The 27779-nt window shown below is 43.3% G+C and overlaps 1 protein-coding gene across 2 annotated transcripts in view; it reads right to left on the bottom strand.

The window, feature by feature from the left end:
- The window catches only part of LOC124607332 (integrin beta-PS), a 119734-nt gene that overhangs the window by 21137 nt on the left and 70818 nt on the right, over positions 1–27779 (bottom strand). For both annotated transcript variants that reach the window (XM_047139632.1, XM_047139631.1), the window contains exons 2-4: positions 7431–7608; positions 3210–3597; positions 1874–2102 (exon numbers count right to left, since the gene is read on the bottom strand). In XM_047139632.1, the coding sequence (XP_046995588.1) occupies positions 1874–2102; positions 3210–3597; positions 7431–7595 (782 nt within the window). In that variant the 5' untranslated portion in view covers positions 7596–7608. The remainder of the gene's footprint in view (positions 1–1873; positions 2103–3209; positions 3598–7430; positions 7609–27779) is intronic.

The raw sequence follows: 27779 nt of genomic DNA, 5'->3' as shown, positions 1-27779 counted from the left end.
ACCCGTCCAAAGATGTAAACAACCATGTATGAGCAGCACCTATTAGACGGAGGGGGTCCGAAAGCCGAGCAGTCCCAGTCATTCAACCAGGAAGGAGGTACACGGCTCGTGTTGTCTGTAGTTCAACCAGGCCTAAACGGTCAATACCACGGTTCGATCGTGTCTGCATTGTTACTTTGTGCCAGGAAGGGCTCTCAACAAGGAAAGAGTCTAAGTGTCTCGGAGTGAACCAAAATGATGTATTTCAGACATGGAGACAGGAACTGTCAATGACAAGCCTCGCTCAGGCCACCCAAGGGCTACTACTGCAGTGGATGACTGCTACCTACAGATTATAGCTTTGAGGAACCCTCACAGCAATACCACTATGTTGAATAATAATATTCATGCAGCCACAGGATATCATGTACAACTCAAACAGTATGCAATAGGCTGCATGATGCGCAACTTCACTCCTGATGTCCATGGCGAGGTCCATCTTTGTAACCACAATATCACGCAGCATAGTACAGATGGTCCCAAAAACATGCTGAATGGCCTGCTCAGGATTGGCATCACATTCTCTTCACCAATGAGTGTCACATATGCCCTCAATTAGACAATCGTCAGGGACACATTTGGAGGCAACCCAGTCAGGCTGAACGCCTTAGACACACTGTCCAGTGAATGCAGCAGGGAACCCCTGCTGTTTTGGGGTGGCATTATGGGGGACTGATGTATACTGCTGGTGGTCATGCAAGGCGCTGTAATGGCTGTCCGATACGCAAATGCCATCCTCCGACCAATAGTGCATCAGCAGCATACTGGGAGGCATTCGTCTTCATGGACAACAATTCGTGCCCCCATCATGCATATCTTGTGAATGAATTTCTTCAGGATAACGACATCACCTGACTAGAGTGGCCAGCATGTTCTCCAGACATGAACCCTATAGAACATGCTTGGGATTGATTGCAAAGGGCCGTTTATGGATGATGTGACCTACCAACCGCTCCGACGGATCTACGCCGAATAGCCATTGAGGAGTGGTACAATCTGGACCAACAGTGCCTTGATGAACTTGAGGATAGGATGCCACAACGAATACAGGCATACATCAATGCAAGAGGACATGCCATTGGGTATTACAGGTACCGGTGTGTACAGCAATCTGGACCACCACCTGTGAAGGTCTCGCTGTATGGTGGTAGAACATGGAATATGTGGTTTTCATGAGCAATAAAAAGGGCAGAAATAATGTTTATGTTGATTTCTATTCCAGTTTTCAGTACAGGTTCCAGAACTCTTGAAACCGAGGTGATGCAAAACTTTTTTTGATGAGTGTATTCCCCATCACTCGATCAAACATCCTTTCGCCACTCATCATGGATTCTTGTATGCCTTACCATTTACATTACAGCTTTTCTTTTCCTTCTTTAGAAAGCTACACTCTCAATTCCTTTCAGTTGTTCTAGTCTGAAGTATGCTCTATTACTAAAGGTTATCTTTGATTCTCAGCAATGTGAATCTCAACAGTTACAGGCTATGGTTACTTTCAAGCTCTTACCTGTAAGATCAATTGTCTTGAAACTATCTTTGTGAGCAATAACCCACTTCTATAAGGCTCTGCTTTAAACTTTTCCCACCCCTTATCCATATTTCTTTATTAACTGTAAGTGCGAAAACTCGTGATGCAACAATTGTTTTTCACTTTTTCTCTTTTGTACATACCATTATCTTTGGTGAGTGCAACACAATAGGAACACAGACGTAAAACATTTATTTAGCAAAAACACAACATGTATAATTTCACCATCAATCAGCAGAAATCACACCCTGTCCCAAATACTCAACTTGTGAAGAAATAAAATCTAAGATAATGGCTGGTACTTACTTCTTTGGTACTGTGCTCACATACGGCATAACAACTTTGTCAACAAACGAACCAAAACCAAGTCGAAAATTTGATGTAATATTTCTCATGGAATCGACTAGTAATGTTCCGAGGCTTGATAACTTATCCTTGTCATCTTCCATAGATTTTGAAAGGTCCATTAAATAGTACAGATCAACAGGATAATCCTCTGCTTGGGCATATTCAAATCTGATCCGATAGGCCTGATCTGAAAGTAATCATAAATTTCATCATTACTTGAAATATGTTGCAACTATTTACTAACAGAAATATTTTTGTCATTTGAAAATAATCATTCAAATCATCATGGACGATACACAAGTTTCTAAATGGCTAAACTGTTTCTTCCCATGATTAGTGCGATTCGCATTATACTCAGAGTCACATTTTTCTTTTCTTTGAGTACTGAAATGCTTTTAAAATCAGGCAATGAAATTCATAATGGCTTGCAACTCAATGAACATTATAGCTACATCTTCCACTTTTACTTATAAATTAAGTTGCAGTTACTATGTTCCTAGTGCTTCATATTTTTGGGGAACTATATGCTTTTATATAATATTCTGGAGATAATATGTTGTTTCACCAGTTTTCACTGATAATCCTAGGATGTGAAAACAATATCAATATTACTTTTATCTTATAAATAATGAAACAGAATTTTTGGCCAACACTTACATTCAAGAGGTGAAAAGTTCAGCAACTTTGATATACTCATATGAAGATAAATGTGACAATACTTTCTTAGGTTTTGGAACTATTTGTTCCTTCCTCAGGAGGACAGAGGGCTAGGCCAAGTAAGGTTGAAAAGAAAGGGCAGGTTACCAGACCACAAAATGAGAGGGAATCACCCACAGTGAGATCAAGGGAAGACAAAGATCTTCACCTACCCTTATCCTCACTACAGGCCCATACATCTCACAGTGGGTCTGACTGACCAGCCTTTTCCTTTTTAGCCTCCCCTGTATATCAACAGTACTAAACTTTTCACCACCAATTCTGTCTCATAATTTACTAGTTTTATCGACTGAATTTTCATTTGATACAATCACTTTTATCTCAATGCTACATCCCTGACTTGGGAATTTTCTCCTAACTCCCAACTTTAAGATTCTGATCCATTCATTAATGCCTTACATTTAAATGGTAGCATGATTCATCACAGCATACATCAGTGATATTTGTATTTTCTTTTTCTTTTTCTCTCTCTCTCTTTTTTTTCATCAAGTGTACTGAGCATATTGCAACTATACACAGCAACTACTGCAGTGAAAAGCATGGATAAGAAATAATACAGATATGAGGAAGAACTCACTCAGTCTGAGCTTCAATGACACCCTCTGAGGAGCAATCTGCACTGCCTCGGAATGGCTCTCTGCGTAGAATCCACCGCCACTGCTGCTGCTGCTGCCACCGCCACTGACACTGCTGCCACCGCCACTGATGCTGCTACCGCCACCGCTGATGGTGCCGCCACTGCTGCTGCCGCCGCTGATGACACTCGAGCTGCCACTGCTGCTGCTCCCCTTTATGAAAGTCCCACTGCTGCTAGACTGGTAGCGTGTCCTACTTCCCTTGCTCAGCTTCTGATTGAGGATTATACTGTACTCATTGTCAGGATTGTAAACATATTTCTCATCACAGTGGAGTGTCCAGTCCAGGCTGCTACTCGGTTGAAAACAACGCTTGCCGTCACGCATAGACTGGAAAGATTGAAAGCTCGTGATGCAGTTCTGTGCATAACACTATTAAGTACAGACATAAATTTTAAAGTACAAAAAAGTTAAACATTTCAGGGCAGGGAGTTATTTGGCTTTTCTGTTTGGAACATCTAGAGGTTTACCTGTTTTAATACACACTGTAGATCTATTCACACAAATATAACACACTTTGCGATAGTGATCACAGCAACTGCAATTTCACTCTTCTATTAAGTGTGAGTCATAATTCTGACTTTGCTGGCAGAAAATACTATACCCTTGACATTCATCACAAACTCATTACAGTCTATGCACAACATTTAAGAAATGGTAGAAAGATGTTCACGATACCAGGAAATGATAGTAACCCCCACCCTGTTAGCACAGAGGCACTGACACAAAGGTGGTCCACATCAATAAACAGCTAGGAAAGTCCATGATCAATGTTCAGAATTTTCTATGAAATATGTCACCAAATATTCAATCATGTCAGTCAGTCCTATACTCCACAATTGTTGGCAACCACACTGATATCCTGCTTTCTGTGATCACCTACATTGAGATACAATTTGTGAATGGAGGATATCATAAACATTCATAGATGGCAAGCAGCACCGGACCTGAAATATGAATTCCACATGATAGTACAGAAAGAAGATTATGAAATGAGTCTCTCTGATGATGAGGTCCCATACTCCGAGGAGCGTAGGGGACGATGCAGGAGAACCGCACCGCTGTACTAGGCAAGGTCCTAGTGGAGGTCGTTTGCCATTGCCTTCCTCCAACTGTAATGGGGATGAATGATGATGATGATGAAGATGACACAACAACACCCAGTCATCTCGAGGCAGGAAAACCCCACCGGGAATCGAACCCGGGACCCCTATGTTCACATAACATAAAAGCTGCAGAAAAAAAAAAAAAAAAAAAAAAAAAAAAAAAAAAAAAAAAAAAAAAAAAAAAAATTTTTGAATGATTTCTTGAAGCCTTCAGCTGCCATTCTCTTTATTTTCTGTATGATTGTCCAATTTTGGGCTTAGGTCATTTTCAAGTATCTAAAACGGAAGTTTCATAAATTGGATACATTAGTGACACTTGTGATTTTGACGTAGGAACAAGTCATATCTGTAGATATACTAGGCCCATTAAAACTTACTTTATGGATGATTTTTTAGTAACAGATTATGTTATATGCATTGCTGCTCCTATGGCATCATGTTATGCTCATGAATTAGTTTGAGGTGTTCATGCTAGTTTAGGAGCATGTTGCTTTTGAGCAGTTGTTGCAAAGCCCTTATATATAACATACTTAAAGCTAGGAAGATTATAAATATTTTACAGAAATTTGCTACTTAACCTGCATATGATTTTGTTCTCAGTTATATTTAATTATCGTTCATCATTGGTGTAAATATGACTGTATGTAATTTCTTTAAAATAATTTATGAGCATAACATGATGTCATAGGAGCAATGACATATATTACATAATATGTTACTAAAAAGTCATCCATAAAGTAAGTTATAACATGCCTAGTGTATCTACAGATATGACTTGTTTCTACATCAAAATTACAAGTGTCATTAATGTATCCAACGAATGAAACTTCCGTTTTAGATACTTGAAAATGGCCTAAGTCCGAAATTGTACAATCTTAAAGAAAATAAAGAGAATGGCAACTGAGGGTTTCAAAAAACCATTCAAAAAATTCATCGCAGCTGCGGACCCTATCACATTGAAAATTATAAAAACAAATGCTGTGGATGGGTGGAAATGAAAATACACTTAACTGAGGCCAAGGAGCTTATGACTCACTTGAAAATATTTAATGAAACCCTAAAAAAGCCCAAGGTAGCTTGTCCTGAATCCAGTCACATCCTTTACTACCATAAGACACAAGTGTGTTTAGCAGCCTCAAGCAAGGAAGACTTGCTGTGTGATCCTCATTTTATTTAGGATACACTGAAGCTACTGTGATCATCTTTGGTACAATTATGTAGAAGGTACTGCTACGCTCATTGAGCAAGATATGTACTTGAAATATTGTGTATTTATCGGGTTTTGCACACAGTTAGCTGACATTGGGTTTTACCCTTGTCCATAAGTGAGACATGGCCCTGTTAAATTTCCTTCAAAATTCTACTTTGTAGTGTGTTACTTGTACATTAAATGAGATACTCGTTTACATCTGGATAATTATTCATTGACTACATAAAAACTTGCATATGTTTTGACATCATCTGATTTTTTTAAACTCTTGGAAGTTTAGAAGTGTTTAGCACAGCATAATGTGTACGGGACCAATAGTGTGACTGTATTGCTTATATCTAATTCTTGCCCACTACCGGTAATTGCAAATGTATATTTGACCAATCAGTACTATATTTACATCGTATGTACACAAAGTTGCACTGTGATTTGGGTTTCTCAACCAAGATTTGTCATATGCTTGTCCCGCACAACTGAAGTTCACTTAATGACCATAGCTTGTTTCACTCACAAATCATTCTCTATCCAATGCGGATTACTACAAATGATGTTATGTATTGACTTTATCTGCTGTTGCTTAGTCTGTCATTTTTATTGTGTTACTATGTTTGTGTTTAAGCCAAACATCGGAAACTTCAGGTTGGAATCTCACCAATATAAGGGAAAAGATTGCTACTCGCCATGTCATCTTTACAATGAGTAGAAATGTATCTTTTTCCTTATATGTTTGTATTTACCTATTTAGAGTAACTTTTGGGATATAATTTTGTCAGCTGAAAGCAGAATGACTATGCACTGAGAACAGATTTAAAAAATGGAATGAACTACTGTAAAGAAAAGTAATGTTGTGCACTTTATAAAATATAGCAGGTGTTCATTACACAATTATGGAGCCATAACTAGTCTTTACCTGACAGTAGAAAAAAAATGCACGCACATGAAGTAAACAATCAAATAAGCTTAGTTGCAAGTGAGACAAATGGCAAGCTTTGATTTATTGGTAGAATGTAGGAACACTTAATATGGCCCATTTTGAAATATAGCTTAATCGTGTGGGACCCATTATGTTGGACTAATAAGAAACGGTCACACAAGTGTTGAACCGATGGGAAAGTGTAACAGAAATAAAATAATTGTATATGACAGGCACTAAAAAAATAAAGCACTTTATATAGATCTACTGGAAATCTACTTAGAAACTTCCGAATAACCAGCAGTCAGCTTTCTTCAATCCTCCACATACCATGAAGTTACGACTGAACTTAGCAGCTCACGGGGGGGCATACAAGTGACCATAGTTCCCACACTCCATTAGTTAATGGATCGGGAAGAAATCTCAAGAAGCAGTATTTTTAAAAATATCCTTTTCCATGCACTTTATAGAGAAAATATGCAGGTATGGATTTGGATTGTTTTTTACTTCTCCATTCTGCTTCTTGAATAATTTCCCCTATAAACTACAACTATTTAGATTACAGAATATTCAGGAGAGCTGTGTTATCTACACACCATATATATTAAGCATTTTAATACATATGTCTATTAATATATTCTTAAAATGTTCCATTCTACAAATATGAGCTGACCCTAGCACCATTTTTTCATTACCATGATGAATTATGAAAATTTTAAGTTTAGTATTGTCCTGCCATAAAACAAAGTGAGCAGAAAAGTCAGTAACACAGAAAATCAGCACTAAATTATTTACTAAACAATATGAACACATACTAATCTAACCTTTTTTGTTTTCTTTCACAGTCCCAGTGCCAAGGTAAGATTGGCTTACAAAAATAATATTCCTGCATAAATGGCAAGATGGGAAACTAAAAAAGTTTAAAGGTACATACCGGCTGCATGCACCATGCACATGTTGGAGTCCTTATACATTCACTACAAGTTTGCTTGCTCGTGCAGGGGTTCTGTAGACCTACTGACTGCTTCTGTGCACAGATAACTGTTAGACACAGCACCACCACTGATAGCAATAGCTGCATACGTAACCGTACCTCCATCTCCGTCACTCACCTGGAATGTCAGAATAAGAGGAAAATAACATTAAAAAGACAATAACAGCAACAAGTGACTACTAAATAGGGAGGGTTAAGGGAAGCAACACGGGTAGATCCTGGTGCTTAATATAGACCTTCGTGTCACGCAGCAGTTAGTATTAGTAAGGAAACAAACAACGGTTTGCTTCACGGGATACTAATATGATAGACTGCACACCAATCAGCACAGCAAACAGTGTGATGATGCATTGTCTGTAACCCTCTAAAATGTGTTACTAGTGACACAAAGACTGACTGCTAAATCATGATAATGACTAGAGGGATTTGACAAGATCTGATCTGCATGTGAGCTGGTCGTGTTGATCTCTTATTGTGAGATTTAGAAACACTCTGACCTGAGCCTGAGACTGTTGTGAGCATACCTCTGCCAGTTTATTGCTGGTTACATGTCTCACCGTGCTTTCTGAGCTTTAGCAGCTAGTGTTCTGTGGGTAAGAGGCTTTGCTACCACGATAAAATGCCAGCGATGTTGGTATTTGACACAAGGAAAAAATATTGGAAGTAATGGAATGACAATTCTAATGAAATGACTTCACACACAGAAAACATCCAGACACTTTCTTCATTCATGCACACCATGTTACATGAAATATAGCTAAATAACAACAATGGGTCTTAGAAATATAACAGCTTCTAACAATCTTTATTTAGAGACATAGTGAGTGCAAACTTACAGAATGGTTCTCCATGGGGAATCTCTGATGTGATGCAAGAAACGAGAGATGTCAGACACTACATGACTTTATTGAGAATAAATACATTTTCCCAGAACAAAACATATAGAAAATGGGCTCGGTTAGGACCAAATGGAAGTAAGTGTGAAACTGACTAAATGTTATTCTGGTACTAAACCACTTTAGAATTTTATGTGATCACAGACTAGTAAGTTGGTGAAGCACACACTCATCAGTGTAAAACTAACTAAACTCTGTCCGAACATGCCTTGAAAGGCCCAACGGTAGCGACTGACCGCTGTGTCATACTTGGCCCATAGGTGTCACTGGATGCAGATATGGAGGGGCATGTGGTCAGCACACCACTCTCTTGTCTGTATGTCAGTTTACAAGACCAGAGCTGCTACTTCTCAATCAAGTAGCTCATCCGTTTGCCTCACAAGAGCTGAGTGCACCCTGCTTGCCAACAGTACTACATGACTTTATTGTGCTAGCCCAGCCCGACAGAGCTTAACTTCAGTGATCTGACAGGAAACACTCATCAGTCTGGAAGTCATATATGTAGACTATGATAATTTATTTGAGAATAGGGAGGTAGAGGAAATAAAACAGGGTACAAGTTCAGCATAATAGATAATGAAAATTATACAGACATACACGGAAAGTTAGTAGGGCAAACAGCAAACCATAATGTAGGCAAAAGGAAATAAAATCTTAAATGGAACAATGTTAACTATTAAAGGGAAGTCAAGAAGGAAATGACATGGCAGCAATGAAAGAATGTGTTAAATTTATTAGAAAATAGTTCAAGCTAGAGACAAATTAATACAAAATTATCTTAAAACATTGATTACAGAATGTCTGCATAGGAAGACAGTTCCCCAAAATTGAAAAAAATGCTGTAATTATTTCACTTCACACAAAAGGAGGCAAATAATAAATAAAGCGAAGCCCTACCAACTTCCACGTCTTAATATATAAAATATTCATTATAACTTATTAATTGTACATAGAAAAAACCAAAAAAGCATTAGCTATTAATTATGAAAGGAAACGAGCTGAGGTTACAAGTGTAAATGGTACAATGGACCACCTTCAAGTTAAAAATAAAATTACAGAATGGAACAATGAGCATGAGTTAATGCTTTGCTTGGAATTCATAGGATTTGAGAAAGCTCTCAGTGTCAACAGGAGTGTACTAGTTGCATTTGAGTGAAAGAGCACTGATTCAACTTATTTTAGTATACTGAAGGATACAGGGATCAATGTTACAGCTACCAGGATAGAACTGGCAAAGTTAACTGTGCAGTTAACAATTCAGATATTTAACTCCAGACAAAATTCAAAAGCATTACCGGTATGCAGTATGCTGGAGACCAGTATGTGCCAACCAAGATTGCAAGAGGTGGATGCACTGTTTTTCAATAGCCAGATCAGTTCACAACTAGTGTCAGCCCCTAGGCCATTCTCAAGTGATTTTGTGATTCTGTACAAAATAGTATATATTACATTACCTCTACAAATTTAATGTAATGATGTGAATGTAAACGTACTGGAAATACATTTACTTGCAACAGAAATCTATGTCATATGTAATATAATGGCAGTGTCTTTAAAGCTGTGTATTCTGTCCGTGTTGGCTCACATACACTGTCTTTTGATAAATTCATTACTGTAGTACCTGTGATGAAGAAAATAAGCAAATTAAATGTACTGTGCATAAACAGGTGAACATATCCATTGCTATTCAGTTATGTATTGGAGTTTGTGACAAATCAGTGGAAACAATAACTTCCATATAATACCTAGAAGTAATCATCTGGAGCAGTTTACAGTGATATGCCCACATAAAACAAATAGGAAAAGGACATGCCTGTGTGAGAGTCATTGGAGAATCTTAAGGAAATGAAATTCATCTGGAAAAGAGTTGTCTCATAGAGAAGGATGTTTGACTGATTATTTAACACTGTTCATCAGGCTGGCAGCCTTATCAGGTTGCACTAATAGTGGACATACAGAAGATCCAACAAACAGTGCCATGTTTCAACACGAGGTCGTTTGGTCACCCTGAGAGCGTTATGGAGATGTTCGACAAACTCCTGTGACAGATGCTAAAAGACTGGTGTTGTGTATCTCACAGATGTTTACTGCTGAAATCTCGAAAGTATACATTCCAGGTACAGTAGGGAAACATATTACTTTCTCCCACATACAGCATCTGACCAAAACTGTCTATACACACCTACACAATGCAGAACTGACCATTAGATGTCATAAGAGGCGAACCCTCCAGTATAAAGTGAGGTGGGGTATAGTGTTGTGAGTAGGGAAGCAATAACAACAGAATGGGTTGGTCAGGAGAGCTCAGTGACTTTTAATGTGGACTAGTCAATGTTACATGAATAACAGATCCACCAGGGACATTTCAGACCTTGTAAAGCTGCTCGAGTTGACTGTTAGTGATGTGATTATGAGATGGAAACTTGAAAGAGGAACCACAGCTAAACCAAGACCAGGCAAACCTCATGTATCAATGGGATAGGGACCGTGGAGCACTGCGGACAGTGGTCGCAAAAAATTGAATGAAATCAGCGAATCAGTCTCGAGTTCCACAGCACTGTAGTCAGTACTACGTAGTCTGTGCTAAGTGATACATGAGGCAGTGTGCAGAGCGGTGCCACTGGACTATGGCTGACTGGAAACAAGTGATTTGGAGCGATGGATTGCACTATATCCTCCGGGAATCTAATGGAAGGGTTTTGGTTTGCTAAATGACTGGGGAACGTTACCTGCAATCACGTCTAGTGTCAACATGAAGTACGAAGAATGTGGTGTTATGTTATGGGCTATTGTTCACAGTTAAGGTGTGGTCTCCTTATTGTGGTTACGATAATAATAAATGCAAAAAGATCTGGACACACTTTACAGCATTGTGTCCTGTATAGAGTAGACGAACAGTCTGGAGACGATGATTGACAGTACCAGCACGAGAATGCACTCCGTCAAAGCAGCATCTGTGAGGCAATGGTTTGTGAACAATAACATTCCTGAAATGGAATAGCCTGCTCAGACTCCCAATCTGAACACAATGGATCACCTTTGGGATGTGTCAGAACACTGACTTTGTATTAAAAAACTAAAGACCCGCCTCGATTGCAAAAAAAGCAGCTAGTGTTCAGTGTTAACCCAGGTTTCGGCATAGATAACTACACTTTCTTCAGAACAACAATAAAACCCACAAGTGCCTAAGAAGACCTTTGTCAATGATTAAAAGAACACCACAGTTATACACTTATAAACAAAAAAGAAAAGGAAAACACAAACAGTCCGTATGTACAAAGTCAAAACCACTACTTAACTTAATGGTGTACAATCCACCTCACACTGGCCTATGTTCGATGGGCCATGACCTGCCATAAACTGCAGCTACAAACAGTCGCTCACTTACAAGCCGGACCTGCTATCTATGCACATGCGCAAGACAAGGAAAGTTACTTGAATGCGCATGCGCATACAAATACGAGAAAGTTTATACATGGGTCGGGGCTTAATAGCCCTTATATTCCCAACCGTGGATCAACGTATATAAAAAAATGAAATAGATAGAAGAAGAGACGAGCTAAATAGGAGATGGAACCTAAAATTACCGCACACAGTTACTTATGCTAGTAAAGAAACTTATATATGAAGCTACCTATGACAACAGGAGGAACTCTTAAAAACTATACCTAAAGCCAGTAGTTAGCCAGGGGGGGGGCAGCTGAGGGGACGTAATCTGAGGTGTCATGGTAATAAAGATATAGGGATAAAAGGTGAGGAGTTCAACGGGCTAAAATCACCTTCATCGTAAAAGGAAAATGAGGATAAAAAGAAAGAAGATGAACAGCTTGACCAACCGCGCTCGCCAATTAGCGCACGCATGTGATAATCGCCAGATCATCAGATTTACACGTATGGAGAATAAAGTAAAGGCGCGAAACCTTCAAAAATTTTTCTATTTCTTAGTAGGAGTTGGTCACTGAGGATATTGTCTTTAACATGTTGCAGATGCTTAAAGATCTGCATTTCTTCCAAAACATCCAGTTTTAAGCCCTTAACCTCGGCATGAAGTAACTCGATATTAACTGGAGGGCTCGGCGCATGAGCCGTTTGCACAAGGTGTTCCACATAAGTAGAGCCCTTAGTACTGTCACCGCTTCTAGTAGGAATATGCTCTTTGTACATGGGTTTTTATTTTTTTAATATATTAACCAACGATTGCTCATGCGCTGGGGTGTTGAAGGCCTCTTCAACTGACTTTGATTCAGATCCCAGTGTCTAACATCACTAGCTTCTCTCATTTGGACTCTTGAGGAAGAATTGGCTACTACTCCTCCATAAACGTAAGACACATCACTGAAACTGTACGCAGCAGCGTTCAAATCTTCACAAAGGCGAAAGGTGGACACCCCATACTGATGTCCGGTAACAGGTGTCTGGATAATTTTGATCAGATAGTGTGTACCTCGTGAAATGACTAGGACGATTAAACAGAGGTTTGCCGACAAGCGTGATTCCCGTGCGCCATTCGTGTGTGAAAAAAAGGAAAAAATAAGGGGGGGGGGGGATAACGGTAACAGAAGTACCTTCCACCATACGCCTAAAGGTGGCTTACAGAAGAGCACAAGTGTGCATGTAGGTGACTGGCATTATGTCACGTTCGGTTCCTTTGCTCGGGTTCCGGATGGGGAGGGGGAAGGGGGGGGGGGGGTGGAACTTCCTTGGCGTCTACTCTTCAGTAGCCGATGATGGCACGAGGGGCCAGCGGAGACGACACAGAGAGGTGGAGGTGGGCGCGTCGCGTCCCGTTATGCGGCTCGCGGCACTGCTCTGAGCTCTGCAAATGGGCACGGTCCGCTCCAGTTGGCAGTTGCGGTCGCCTAATATGGTCGCGTCACGGCGGCGCGCCGCAAGACGCGGAGGCGGCGGGGGGGGGGCGGGGGCACGCCGTGTCCTTCCGCCGGCGCACTCTCGCTCGTCTCACGTCACTGCCACACGCGCTGCGTCTACACCGGCTCCCAGACCCGGTTTTCCGCGTAAAACATTTCCCAATATCGCTTCTCGTCGGGCACGCGAACACTCTTCAATTTCAATCCCCCCCACCCAATCGTTCTTCGCTCCATCTAGAGACCCTACAGCATTCGAATAGTGACTGGATTGCCAGGTTGCCACTTGCTTTTTAAAAGATTAGTTAACGTGGAGGAAGTGATTTTGCAGGATATGGTTGTACATCGGAATGACGACAGTGAAAATTTGTGCCGAACTGGGACTCGAACCCGGTTTACCCGCTTTACGAGTGCTGTGGCCTTAACCGCTTCGGGCGTCCGTGCATGAATCACGGTCGGATCTAAACTTCCATACGTCGTCGTCCGTGTGGCACAACCTGCACTCGTACGCTACATATATTCTTGTCCAGCAAGGTCACATTTATTGAGAGTCGAGGATCTGTTATTGGCGAAAAAATACAAGGACTGTATCACAAGGCAACCTTTCAGCATGGATTTGAATTGTTCTACATCTATACTCCGCAGACCACCTTGCGGTGTGTGGTGGAGGGTACTTTGTGGGCCTCTGTCACTGTCCTCTTTCTTGTTCTAGTCGCGAATAGTTCGCGGGAAGAACGATTGACAGTAAACCTTCGTGTGGGCTCGAGTGTCTCTAATGTTCTGTTAAGCCTTATGTAAACTATGTACCGACTCGTTCCATGGTCAAGTAGCTTTGGCTCGCATGGTCCCACGAAGCCTAGTAAATAAAATGGTTAAGGAAAAAATACTAAGCTTTCTGTGGTTTTGCATTTAGACAGTACGAAGCAGAGACTGTGTAGTATCATGTAAGACTTTGTTATGAAGATCAATTTAGAGACGGGTCACGTAGTTGTATAAATTAGAATACCTCAAACACCTGCAGTTAAACCATTTGTGACTTCTACTCACGTGAGAACATTTTGCACGTCATTGATGCATAGACTGCATAGCACGTAAACTCAGTTTTTACCAAATATTTGGTAGTTTGGTGCAGCTTTAATGGTTGATGGTAAGGTCTTCACAAGTGGTCTTGAGGTTCACTGTAGGGATAAATTCTTAGCATAACGTGCGCTACAGAAGTATACCATTATGAAATCACGCCAAGTTCCTGTAACCTACTGGTCTTTCAGGCGGGTCGCGAAGGTAACGCGTGAACTGACCTTTGCGCGCTTCGTCGCGGGACGAACTGCAGCATCGGAATTTATACGCTCTGGCTGACTGTACTGCCAACCAGACGCGTCTCATACCTTGGTTTCCTCTGTCCCGCAATCCACTGGTTTTCCTTCGTTCAGCTCTTTACAAGTAACGAAACGCACGGGTCATATTTTCTGCTCGACTCATTGTGCAGCTTTCGTATCATTGGGAAATGGCATCTCGAACGCCGCCGTAAGCTACTGTTGAAGTGTGTGTGTGTGTGTGTGTGTGTGTGTGTGTGTGTGTGTGTGTGTGTGTGTGTGCGCGCGTGTGTGTGAGTGAGTGAGTGAGTGAGCGCGTGTGTGAGTGTTACGCGACTGGTTTGAGCTAAAGACCCTAATCAAGGGTCCGTAGTACAAACACTGTAAAACACAACGAAATAGTATGACACTGTATCTTTTGAGGAAGAAAATTACAGGCAACACTCGTACCTTATATATAGAGACGTAATAAAGAAGTCTTTTTTAACAGCATCTGAGGTTTTTGTTCATGTTATCTCTCAACGTTGATAACGAATTGTTACATATATCTTCTCGTTTCTGCTTTTCGATTGTTTTATGTACCTACTTTAAATTTTCAGACTTTACAATTATTTTGCATTTTATGTAAGCTACTACCCAAAAATATGACACTCCCTTAAATTAGGCTCTGGACGTTTTTACATACAACGATAATGTCTCTGTGCTTAAAATTTAGCTTGTTTCTTTTTTCGAAAACAGTTTTCCTGTAATTTGAAGAGGACCAATTTTCAAGTCGACAGGGTGAAATTCCTTCACACTGAAATTATAAATTATTACTTTGGCGAATTTACTCTATACTTTTTCTGTTGGGTTGTCCTGCGTAATTGACTATGCAAAGTGCATTTCACATAACAGCAGTGAAAATGGGAGGTGTATTAAGATGATTCAATTGTGCGAGTGCATTTGAACACTGGCGAGAGTGAAGCATTAAAAGAATGGATACAGTGAAACAACTGACTACAGGTGGGGGAATTCGGCATCGTTGTGCAGAAAGCTAGTCGAGTGCTGCTGTTCAGACGCTACGTTTTCATGTGACACAACATGTGAAAGGTGAAAACCGAATTTCTGGAAGTTATATTCGGTGTCGCGTTTACCTGTTTGCCTAATTCGTCTTCGCTGTCCCGAACAAATATCTCTTTTGCGATCTTCGTAATTTTCTCGGAAAGGATCCGATGAATATTGCTGTGACATCCATGACCCACTTAGTGTAGTGATTGTTATTATAACTGAAGCCCGTTACCGCCGGTACCGTACAACGTAAATGAATTGCGATTTGGACTTTTACAGCCGGCCGGAGTGGCCGTGCGGTTCTAGGCGCTGCAGTCTGGAGCCGCGCGACCGCTACGGTCGCAGGTTCGAATCCTGCCTCGGGCATGCATGTGTGTGATGTCCTTAGGTTAGTTAGGTTTAATTAGTGCTAAGTTCTAGGCGACTGATGACCTCAGAAGTTAAGTCGCATAGTGCTCAGAGCCATTTGAACCATTTTTTGGACTTTTACATTTTATTTTTATTTAATTGAAGGGAAGAACGTTTTATCTTTATTTTGTATACAAACAGATAATTTAATTGCAGTATATTTGCTGAATGGGACCTTTCAGCATGGATTTGAATAGTTCTACATCTATACTCCGCAGGCCACCTTGCGGTGTGTGGTGGAGGATACTTTGTGGGCCTCTGCCACTTCCCCCTTTCTTGTTCTAGTCGCGAATAGTTCGCGGGAAGAACGGTTGACAGTAAGCCTTCGTGTGGGCTCGAGTCTCTCTAATTCCGTCCTTATTGTCTTTTCACGAGATTATGTAGGTGGAAACACTAAACCCGGTGATTCTTCTAGGAACGTTCACTCTTGGAACTTTTAATAGTGAACCATACCACGATGCAGAACGCCTCTCTTGCAGAGTCTCTCACTGGAGATGGCTGATCATTTCTGTGCCGCTTTCGTACTTACTAAATGAACCTGTAAGGAAACGCCCTGCTCTTCTTTGGATTTTCTCTATTTCCTCTATCAGTCCCATCTGATACGGATCCCATAATGACGAACAGTACTCAAGTATTGGTCGAACGAGTGTTTTGTAAGCTACTTCCTCTCTTGATGGACTACACGTCCTGAGGATTCTTCCTATGAAACACAGTCTCACATCTGCCTTACTCGCGATTAATTTTATGTGGTCGCTCCATTTCAAATCGCTCCATATACATACTCCTGCATATTTTATGGAAGTAAGTGCTTCTAGTGATTGTTCTGCAATAGCGGAATCATAAAATAAAGGGTCTTTCTGTTAATATATTCGCAATACGTTACACTTGTTTATGTTCAGGGTCAATTGCCACTTGCTGCACCAGGCGTCGATTCTCTGCAGGTCTTGCTGTATTTCGCAATTTTCTAGCACCGAGACTTCTCCGTTTGCAACAACACCGTCCGCGAAAAGCCTTATGGAGCTTCCGACGTTATCTACTTGGACATATATAAACGGTACACCGTAAAAAGTGGTGGTTCTATAACACTCTCCGGCGGATGCCCGATGCTAAATTTATGCCTGAAGAATCCTCTCCCTTCAAACAAAATGACACACTGCTAGAAACTCCCCGTCCAATCATACAGTGGGTCAGATATTCCGTACGCTCATATTTTGTTCCTAAGGCGGCAATGTGGAACCGCACAGAATGTCGTCCGCACATCAACGAACATGGCATCTACCTGGCCGTCTGCCTGTATCTACCGCTTTCTTGGTCTCGTGGACGAACAGTGCGAGATGGGTTTGGTTCAAATGGCTCTGAGCACTATGGGACTTAACTTCTGAGGTCATCAGTCCCCTAGAACTTAGAACTACTTAAACTTAACTAACCTAAGAACATCACGCACATCCATGCCCGAGGCAGGATTCGAACCTGCGACCGTAGCGGTAGCGCGGTTCCAGACTGTAGCGCCTAGAACCGATCGGCCACCACGGCCGGCCGAGATGGGTTTTACACGATCGTTGTTTTCGAAACCGCTGGTGGTTCCTACAGAGGAGATTTTCGGCCTCCAGAAGCGCGAACATATGCGAGCATAAAACACGTTCCAAAATTATGCAACTGACCGACGTTGGAGATATGAAATGAAAGTTTGACGTCATTGCCCGGGAGGCCCCTTACGGGGCAGGTCCGGCCGCATTGGTGCATTCGACGCCACATTGGGCGACCTGCGCGCCGGATGGGGATGAAATGATGATGAAGACAACACAACACCCATTCCCTGAGCGGAGAAAATCCCGACCCAGCTGGGAATCGAACCCGGGTCCCTTAGGACGGCAGTCTGTCCCGCTGACCATTCAGCTACCGGACGTCCGAGTTCTGTGCGTCTGATCGATGAACCTTCCTGAAAACGCGAATGATCTGCACTTTTTTCCAATCGTCAGAAATACTTCTCTCTTCCAAAGACCTACGGTACTCTGCTGCTACAAGAGGGGCAAATTCCTTCGCATACTCTATGTAGATTCCTTCTGCTGGGAGATTTCAGTTGCTTTTCTAACTCATGGTCAATTATTTCAATACTGTCATTGTGTCATTCGTGCGACGATTTAACGGAGGCATTACAGTGCGATTTTCCTCAGTACAACAGTTATGGAAAATGACGTTTAGTATTTCGGCCCTTTCTGTTTCAGTGCTTTTACGGTCACACAGTGTCTGGACAGGTAACTATGATCCGTTTACTGATTTAACGAAATACCACAACATTTTAGGATTTTCTGTCAAGTCGCTGGACAGAATTTTAGTTTCGAATTCGCCGAACGCTTAATTTCAGTTCTGCTGGAAGGCATCCGCCGAATAGTGCTCTTAAGCGTATATCGTTTTACCGGCCAGTGTTCACTGCATGATTATTGCGACGCCTTCTGAATGAATCAATGTTGAACCTTCCTAGCAGATTAAAAATGTGCCGGACCGGCACTCGAAACTAGGACCTTTTTCTTTCACGACAAGTGCTCAACCGACTGAGCTATCAAAGTACGGCTTACGATCCGCGCTCACAGCTTTACTTTCGCCAGGACCTCATCTCCACCTTCCAAACTAGGCAAAAGTCCAAGGTTCGAGTCCCAGTCCGGTACACAGCTTCTGTCTGCCAAGAAGTTTCGCATCAGCGCCTCGCATACTGTTTCACAGCGAAAATTCATTCTGAGTCAAGATTGTCAACAACAAATTGCTTGATGGAATATAGAGGGCAAATCAAAATTCCTAGTACAGAGTTATAGGTGTTGTAGAAGGGACTCGAGGCTGCCATATTTGGTAATAAACCTAAGTCTAGGTTTAAACCTAGATAAACATTTTTGAAAGATACGCTGCGCGTGCATCAACCAACTCGTATCTGCGTGAGCAACATACACTCGAAGTGGCCACCACAAGTTTCGTTGCACTAAATTTATCTGCCAACAGTGTTCACATCCATACGGCCCAGACGTCCTGCAGTGTCCAAAATGACCGCTGCAGCCATTACACGGACAAGGAGAAAGTCCTGTGTCTCCACAGGAGATTCGTTAACAATACTCTTCATGTAGCCCCACAGGAAAGAGTCCAGATGATGATTGGGTGTTGTGTGATGTCCTTAGGTTAGTTAGGTTTAAGTAGCTCTAGGTTCTAGGGGACTGATGACCATAGATGTTAAGTCCCATAGTGCTCAGAGCCAGTTTTTGAAAGAGTCCAGAGGTGTACAATCGGACGATCGTAATGGCCAACGAATCGGTCCAATCCGACCTATCGACCTGCCCCCGAATATTTGGTGAAAGTGTCCCGTGAAAAGTGGGCTGGCGTCCCATCAAGCTGCAACCATGTCGTCCGACGTATAACCAGTGGCACATTACCCAAATGCAGCACCCGTATATCATGCAGGGACAAGAAGCTGTGATACGTTAGAGGGGGCGGTAGAATATAAGCCCACCCATTAATACTGAAACGTTGTTAAAATCCGTAAGGATGTGTGGTATGACGGTTTTCCTCATACGAAATGTTGCTGTTACGATGGTTGAGCAGGCCTTCGTTTGTGAAATGCGCTTCATCTCTGAAAAGAATGATCCGAGGAAAGTCTGGTATGCCGACACAACGGTGTAGGAACCATGCGCAGTATCGGCACGAGTCGCAAAATCAGCTGGACCCGTTGCCTGCACCCTCTGGAGGTGGTTTGGGTGAAGCTACTTTCACGGACAACTCGCCAACGCTGCTTTGGGACACATCCACGGAACTTGCAATGTTTCGGGTACTCGTCGACGGGTTCTGGGCGACAGGTTGGAGGACTTCCTCGACCACGTCAAGAGTTCGGCGTGTCCGGCTACGACCACAATCGGCCCTCCCAGTATTGAACGTGTCAGTTTCTCGAAGCTGTTGCTCCAGTCTTGAAAAAATGGCGTGTGGTGGACAGGAACGACCTGGGAACTGTTAGTGCTACAAGCGTTGTGCTAATCGGCCATTTCGTCCGCTTTCACCGTAGATGAGCAACATGTTGGAGTACTCGGAAAACGTGTACTCTGCCATTCTGTAATTGACAGTCTCTCTCGATCACTCAGTGGCAACTGATGTACATGCGCTTCAACTCACTGGGTTATCCTCCGATGACACGTGACATGACGCCACACAAGACTCTGACCTCTGTCAATGTATACTGCCTTCCATAGTTCGACGTCGTTTATCTTTCAAAAGGTGCATTTACAGGCGTGGGTTTCTTACCAAATATTGTTGTCCTCTGTAATCGAATTCTGAATCACCCTGTATGTACGGGGACGGCAGAAATAGAATCCCGAGATACCCAAACAGCAGAGATCAGAAACAGGGCTAGTACGAGCTCTAAGAGCTGCATACATTAGAAATTAAGGTGCTGCTTTTACGTCAGTGCTATATTAGATTCCCTCCTTCGCGCAACAGTTTTCGCGAGTACGACGAATCAGAGCGGTGACACTGCGGGTTGCCTCCTACTCCACGACTTGTTCTCTCTTATTGAAGTTTGCGGTAGTGTAAAGCTAGTCGTCACGTAGTGTGGAAGTTGGTTGCACGAGCTTGCTGTTGTAAATTAGCACTGACAAGGCGAAAATGACCGTCTCTGAGGGTCAGATAGTCTCTAAAGAAGCTCTGTGAGATTGCAAGACGAAAATTAAGTGATGCAATAGAGAATATGCCCCAGAAGAGAAAGAGTGACGCCTGGAAGAAGTTCGATGCTATAGTCCACGCTTCAGACGAAAAACGTAAAAACTCTATTCTTCTTAGTTCTGCCTCCACAATGAGAAAACATACGTGTTCGGTCAAACGAAAACAGGGCACAGAGCATCGACACTTATGTTCCTACGACCATAAAGTAAATACAAATCTATTCCTCTGGTAATGGCAAATTGCGTTTATGGGTTAACAGCGAGTTGTGTAGCTTTTTCACTTCTGTAACTTTATGGATAACTGCGGTAGATTTATTTTAATAAATTATAACCATTTATAGAACACACTTCATTCTCGTGTCTTGCTTTCTTGTACTGTCATCACAGACTCGGTAACGTGTCGAAAGTGTATGTATGGGAACGTAATTATTACACATACTCTGAACAGAGATTACATATTAAATTTACAGTAGTTTTGTAAAAAATTTATATATTCACTGATAATCGATCAATCATTTTACTGGTATAGATTAGTTGTCATGCCCAACAGTTCCGTACGTAGCGGCAATGCCTCGAGTTAACACTTATAATCACGAATTCGTATATTTATTCTCCTACGCTCGTACAGACTACTCGTACCCGACAACAGACTCAAAAACGAATTTTTGTTTCATCAGGCAGCGGCGGAAACAGGCGAGTCGAAGCAAGTTCGGAGCTGACGTCATATGATCCACTGACGAGTTTAAATCGAGTATACAAAGCTCGTTTCTGGTCCCTCCCGCGAACTGTCACACCAGATCCGCCTGACCTCTTTTCTTGGATATGTGAGCATAACAGTTGAAGAACAAATGTCTGATGATATGTCGCGAGCACCTAAATGAACGAAATACTGACTTGATAACTTGTCGTGGTCCAACTAGATGTCGTATGTCAGTGCCTTCCTCCAGCCTTGCAGTTTATTTACCGTCAGTTATAGCGGGACCCACAGTTAAACGTGGAATCCGAACCACGGCTTTAACTCAGCGTTTTCCACTTCAAAAAACTTCGCTAGGAGTGAAAGAAACCATAAATGGCTCATAGAAATCCTACGACTGGGCAGGTATCGAAGCCGAGACCTAGGGGTCCGTAACATGGCAGTGTACCAGTAAGCGACGGAGCCATAGTAACTTTGCATTTAGTTCTAATGACGACTTACGACACGAAAATAGCAAACTGTTGGAAGCCTATTTGGCGCCACCAAAAGAATTATGAATGAAAAAAGAAATAATTGAGGTCATTGGATACACGTGCTATACTGACTACGTAATTCTGTCAAGACGGCTAAGGACTTGGAGTCCCCTTAGCTGAGGAGGCAGCGCATCTGACTGCTACGCACCGGGCCCGAGTTCGATTCCGGCTGCGTCGGAGATTTTCTCCGATCTAGTTCCAGGTTTTCTGTTGTCCTCATCGTCATTTCATCATCATCGAACGCAAGTCGCCCAACGTGGCGCCAACTGAAAAAACTTTCAAGTCGGCGGCGGAACTTCAAATGGTTCAAATGGCTCTGAGCACTATGGGACTTAACTTCTGAGGTCATCAGTCCCCTAGAACTTAGAACTACTTAAACCTAAGTAACCTAAGGACATCACACACATCCATGCCCGAGGCAGGATTCGAACCTACGACCGTAGCGGTCGTGCGGTTCCAGACTGTAGCGCCTAGAACCGCTCGGCCACCCTGGTCGGCGGCCAAACTTCCCTGGCGATCAAGAAAATAAACGAAAGAAGAGAAGGGTAAGGGAGTGTAGTCGAACTAAATCGTGCGAGGAAAAAAAAATTAGGTTAGGAAATGAGATGGTAAAAGCAGTAGACGAGTTTTGCTATTTCTACAGCAAAATAACTTACGATGCCCACAGTAGGTAAGATACAAAATTCAGCCGGCCGCGGTGGTCTAGCGGTTCTAGGCGCGCAGTCCGGAACCGCGCGACTGCTACGGTCGCAGGTTCGAATCCTGCCTCGGGCATGGATGTGTGTGATGTCCTTAGGTTAGTTAGGTTTAAGTAGTTCTAAGTTCTAGGGGACTGATGACCTCAGATGTTAAGTCCCATAGTGCTCAGAGCCATTTGAACAAAATTCAGACTGGTAATAACAAGAAGAACATATCTGCAAAAGCGAAATTTTTTAACATTGATTATACATTTAAGTGCTGGGAAATATTTTCTGAAGGCATTTGTTTGGCGTCTAGCCTTGTATGGAAGTGAAACGTGGGCGACAGGTAAATCAGAGAAGAAAATATCTTTTGAAATTTGGTGCTACAGAAGAATGCTGAAGATTACACGCGTAGACAGAGTAACACATGAGAAGGTACTGAATCGAACGGGGGAAATACTAAATTCAAGGCACAACTTGACTAAAAGAAGGGATCGGTTTACAAGACACACACTGAGGCATCTAAGAGTTGTCAATTTGGTAATGGGGGGACGAGCTTGTGTGTGTGTGTGTGTGTGTGTGTGTGTGTGTGTGTGTGTGTGTGTGTGTGTGTATAGGCTTGAAAATGGTAAGCAGATTCAAATAGATGTAGGTGGCGGAAGAAACCAGTCTTCGGGATGAAGACCACAAGTGAGATGAATAGATTGGCACTGACGGAAAAAAGCTCCTCACCCCTCCTCCCGAGATAAAAAAAAAAAGCAGAAAGCCACACGCTGCAATAAATTCGATTTTGACTCCTCAACTCCGCCAGGAACATCGACGTAACTGTTAGGTGCTGTAATGGCGTTACACCCACGCTGCCACCACCAAAGTTTCCGGAGACTCCGAACAGTTTGCGCGGCAGTGTCAGATGGGCACAGGTAACCTGCGGGTGTCACGAAGGCCCGCTCTCCCACCACCAGAGCGACGGCTCTTCCCGTGCGCTCACGTCACGGCCGCCCTGACTCAGTGAGGTATTTATAGCAGCTGGCCGGCCAGTTCATCTTCCGCGGGGTACCAGACGCCGTCTCATCCGCCGCGCTCCTACATATCGTCTTCACAGCGGCGAGGGAGGTCCGGGCGGCACACGGCAATACAGCCACGTCTGCATTGTTCCCCAACTGCCTCAATATTCCAGTATTACTACCTAGGCGACAACGCCCGTTAACAGCCAAATACTAACCGCACAAAGCGAAGTACACATAGATTCGGCGTGAAATGTAGGTTTCAGTTCCTGTACCAAGCCGGCCGCTGTGGCCGAGCGGTTCTAGGCGCTTCAGTCTGGATGCGCACTGCTGCTGCGGTCGCAGGTTCGAATCCTGCCTCGGGCATGGATATGTGTGATGTTCTTAGGTTAGTTACGATTAAGTAGTTCTAAGTCTAGGGGACTGCAGACCTCAGATGTTAAGTCCCATAGTGCTTAGAGCCATTTGAACCATTTTCCTGTACCAAACATAGATCCTGCCCAAAACTACCCGCATTTCGCCACTTTTCTGGTGTTGCAACGTACCCATCTACAGCGGCAGCGTCACAGATCTTCACATGTTATCTGATAAACCAAAACATTGTCATCTCCTGCTGAACAGTGTTGGTCCACCTTCGGGGACTCAGTTCTATGTGTCATTGATTCTACAAGTCCTTGGTAAATTTATTGGGGTATGTGAGACTATGTCTTTGCAGAGGTCGCGCAGTTCACGTAAAATGTAGGCTGGTGGTTTGTGGGTGCGTAGCTTGCGCCCGACAGTGTCTGAGGTGTGTTCTATCGGGTTCAGATCTGGGGAATTTCGTGGCCAAAATTTCAACGTGAGTTGACTATCAAGCTCCACAAATTACTGTAGCACGATTCTAGCCTTGGGACACGGGCAGCTATCCCGCCGTCGCCGTCGGGGAAATGCGGTGCATTTTTTGAACAACCGTTCGCATGGATGACAGCTATCGACCTTGTTTTTAACAGCAAACATATATCATCCGACCAGGCGATACATTTTCACTGATCCTCGGCCCGTTTTCGATGATTCCGTGCCTCTTACAATATTAAGTGACAACGTCGTTGGGTCAACATGAGAACATGCAAGGGTAGTCCGCCGCGGAGCTCCATGTTCAACCATGTGCGCTGAAAAGGTGACACCGAAACACTTTTTCCTGCACCAGCATTGTACTCTATTCTATCTGCGACAAGTCGCCCACTTATCCTGCTTTACAGAGCGTGCATGCCTCCGACCAGTCCGTTCTGTGATGAGATGTGGAAGTCCAACTCCGTATCGCTTACTCGTGGTTTTACCGTCCTTCAGCTTTCATAGTCACTCAAAACCTTAGCAGGCTAACAGCCGACCAGCACCACCGTTTCCGATACGCTTGTGCCCAGGCACCGGGCTATAACAATCTGCTCTTTCCCAAAATCGCTTCTGGCAGTGGATTTGCCCATTTCTGGTCGTATCGTCGCTAGAATTATTCCCCACTCGTCCCTGGTCCGCTTCTATTCTTTTCATGCCGCGTCATGTGTCCGAACCTTCACCAGGCGGCACTGAGAATCTCGCGAGTGACAGTGGATCTCCAAAAAGGTCCATATCGCACAAGCATAAAACGTACACTGAGCTGAAAAATGTAATGGAATACCTCCTAACAACGTGTCGAACCTTCTATTGCCCGGCACAGTGCAGCAACTAGACCTGGCATGAACTCAAAAACTTTTTGGAAGTCACCTGCAGAAATATTGAGCCATGTGCTGGATTTTGTGCACGGACTTATGTCTCGATTATGTCACACAAATGTTCTATGGGATTCATGTCGTGCGACTTGGGTGGCCATCATTCGCTCGCATTGTCCAGAATGTGCTTTAAACGAATCGCAAACAACTGTGGCTCGCTGACATGGCGCATTGTCATCCATAAAAATTCGGGAGTTGTTTGGGAACAGCCGGCCACTGTGGCCAAGCGGTTCTAGGCGCTTCAGCCCGGCACCGCGCTGCTGCTACGGTCGCAGGTTCGAATCCTGCCTTGGGCATGGATGTGAGTGATGTCCTTAGGTTAAGTTTAAGTAGTTCTAAGTCTAGGGGACTGATGACCTTAGGTGTTAAGTCCCATAGTGCTCAGAGCCATTTGAACGATTTTTTAGAAATGCCTGAGTACAAATGCTTGACTGAGGATCTTTACCCAATTCCACACGAAACTGAAGTAGTTCATGAAAAAATGCCCCTATTGTTTATTGTAGCTGTTAATCATTTACTTATACTGGGAATCTGATTTCTGCTGAATTTTCATTTTGTCTAGAAATAAAAGACTCATTTTTGTTTGGGAACATGAACTCCATGAATGGCTGATAATGGTCTCCAAGTAGTCGAACATAACCATCTGCAGTCACTGATCAGTTCACTCCTATCAGAGGTTCCAGTCCATTCTACGTACACACAGCCCACACCATTATGGAGCCGCCACCAGCTTGCAGCGCCTTGCCGGCAGTAGTGGACGAGCGGTTCTAGGCGCTACAGTGTGGAGCAGCGCGACCGCTATGGTCGCAGTTTCGAATCCTGCCTCGGGCATGGATGTGAGTGATGTCCTTAGGTTAGTTAGGTTTAAGTAGTTCTAAGTTCTACTGGACTGATGACCTGAGAAGTTAAGTCCCATAGTGCTCAGAGCCATTTGAACCAATTTTTTGCAGCGCCTTGCTGACAACTTGGGTCCACGAGTTCCTGTCGTCTGCGCCACACTCTAACCCTACCGTCAACAGTTACCAACTGAAATCGTTTTTCCAGTCATCTAAGGGCCATCCGATATGGCCACGATCTGCTGGCATAGCCCATTAACGCCAAATTTCGCCGCACTGTCCTAAAGCATACGTTCATCGTACGTCCCACATTGATTTTTGCGGTTATTCCATGCACTGTTGCCCGTCTTTTAGCACAGACAACTCTACGCAAACGCCGCTGCTCTCGGTCGTTAAGTGAAGTCTGTCAGCCAATGCGGTGTCTGTGGTGAGACGTAATTCCTGAAATGTGGTATTCTCGGTAAACTCCTGACTCTGTGGATTCAGTAATATTGGATCCCCTAACGATTTCCGAAATGGAATGTCCCATGTGTAATGTCTCATGCATCTAGCTCCAAATAGCATTCCCCATTCAAGGCCTGTTGATTCTCGTCGTGCGACAATAACCACGTCAAACCTTTTCACATGAATCACCTGAGTACTAATGGCACCTCCGCCAGTATATTGTCCTTTTATACCTTGTATACGCAACACTACCGCATCTCCATATGTGTATATCGCTAACCTACGATTGTTGTCACCTCAGTGTATTCCGCAAAAAACCCGCCAAGGCCGGCCGAAGTGGCCGTGCGGTTAAAGGCGCTGCAGTCTGGAACCGCACGACCGCTACGGTCGCAGGTTCGAATCCTGCCTCGGGCATGGATGTTTGTGATGTCCTTAGGTTAGTTAGGTTTAACTAGTTCTAAGTTCTAGGGGACTAATGACCTCAGCAGTTGAGTCCCATAGTGCTCAGAGCCAGCCAAACCCGCCAGGTTAGCCGAGAGCGCTAATGCGCTGCTTCCTGGACTCGTGTAGGCGCGCCGGCCCCAGATCTAATCCACCCGGCGGCTTAACGACGGAGGCCGGTGTGCCGGCCAGCCTGGATGTGGTTTTTAGGCGGTTTTCCACATCCCACTAGGTGAATACTGGGCTGGTCCCCACGTTCCGCCTCAGTTACACAGCTCGCAGACATCTGAACACATTCGCACTATTCCATGGATTACACTGGGCAGAGACAGTTGGGGTACACTAATTCCGTACCAGGGGGTATGGGGTGGTGGCAGGAAGGGCATCTGGCCACCCCTTCAATTAACCTTGCCAAATCCGATTAACCATACCGACCCTGCGTCCTTGCGGGAAAAGGCACAAGCAAAAGAAAGTAAGAAAAGAAAGTGTATTCCGTAATTCTCCAACAGAATGAGCTCAGAGTCATATGAACGTAACGGTGTGCATCTATCCAACGACCCTTCTTGGAAATGATGATGAACTGCACCTTATTCCAGATCCTTGGAACAATTTGTTGCTATGATAAACTGAAACGGTTTTTAGATACTGAGTCAAGGCTATCGCTATACGAGTTGTGTTTAAGCAATAGACGATTT

Source organism: Schistocerca americana, chromosome 3, assembly GCF_021461395.2.
Source record: "Schistocerca americana isolate TAMUIC-IGC-003095 chromosome 3, iqSchAmer2.1, whole genome shotgun sequence".
NCBI lineage: Eukaryota > Metazoa > Arthropoda > Insecta > Orthoptera > Acrididae > Schistocerca > Schistocerca americana.
This window is presented reverse-complemented; position numbering and strand designations above follow the sequence as displayed.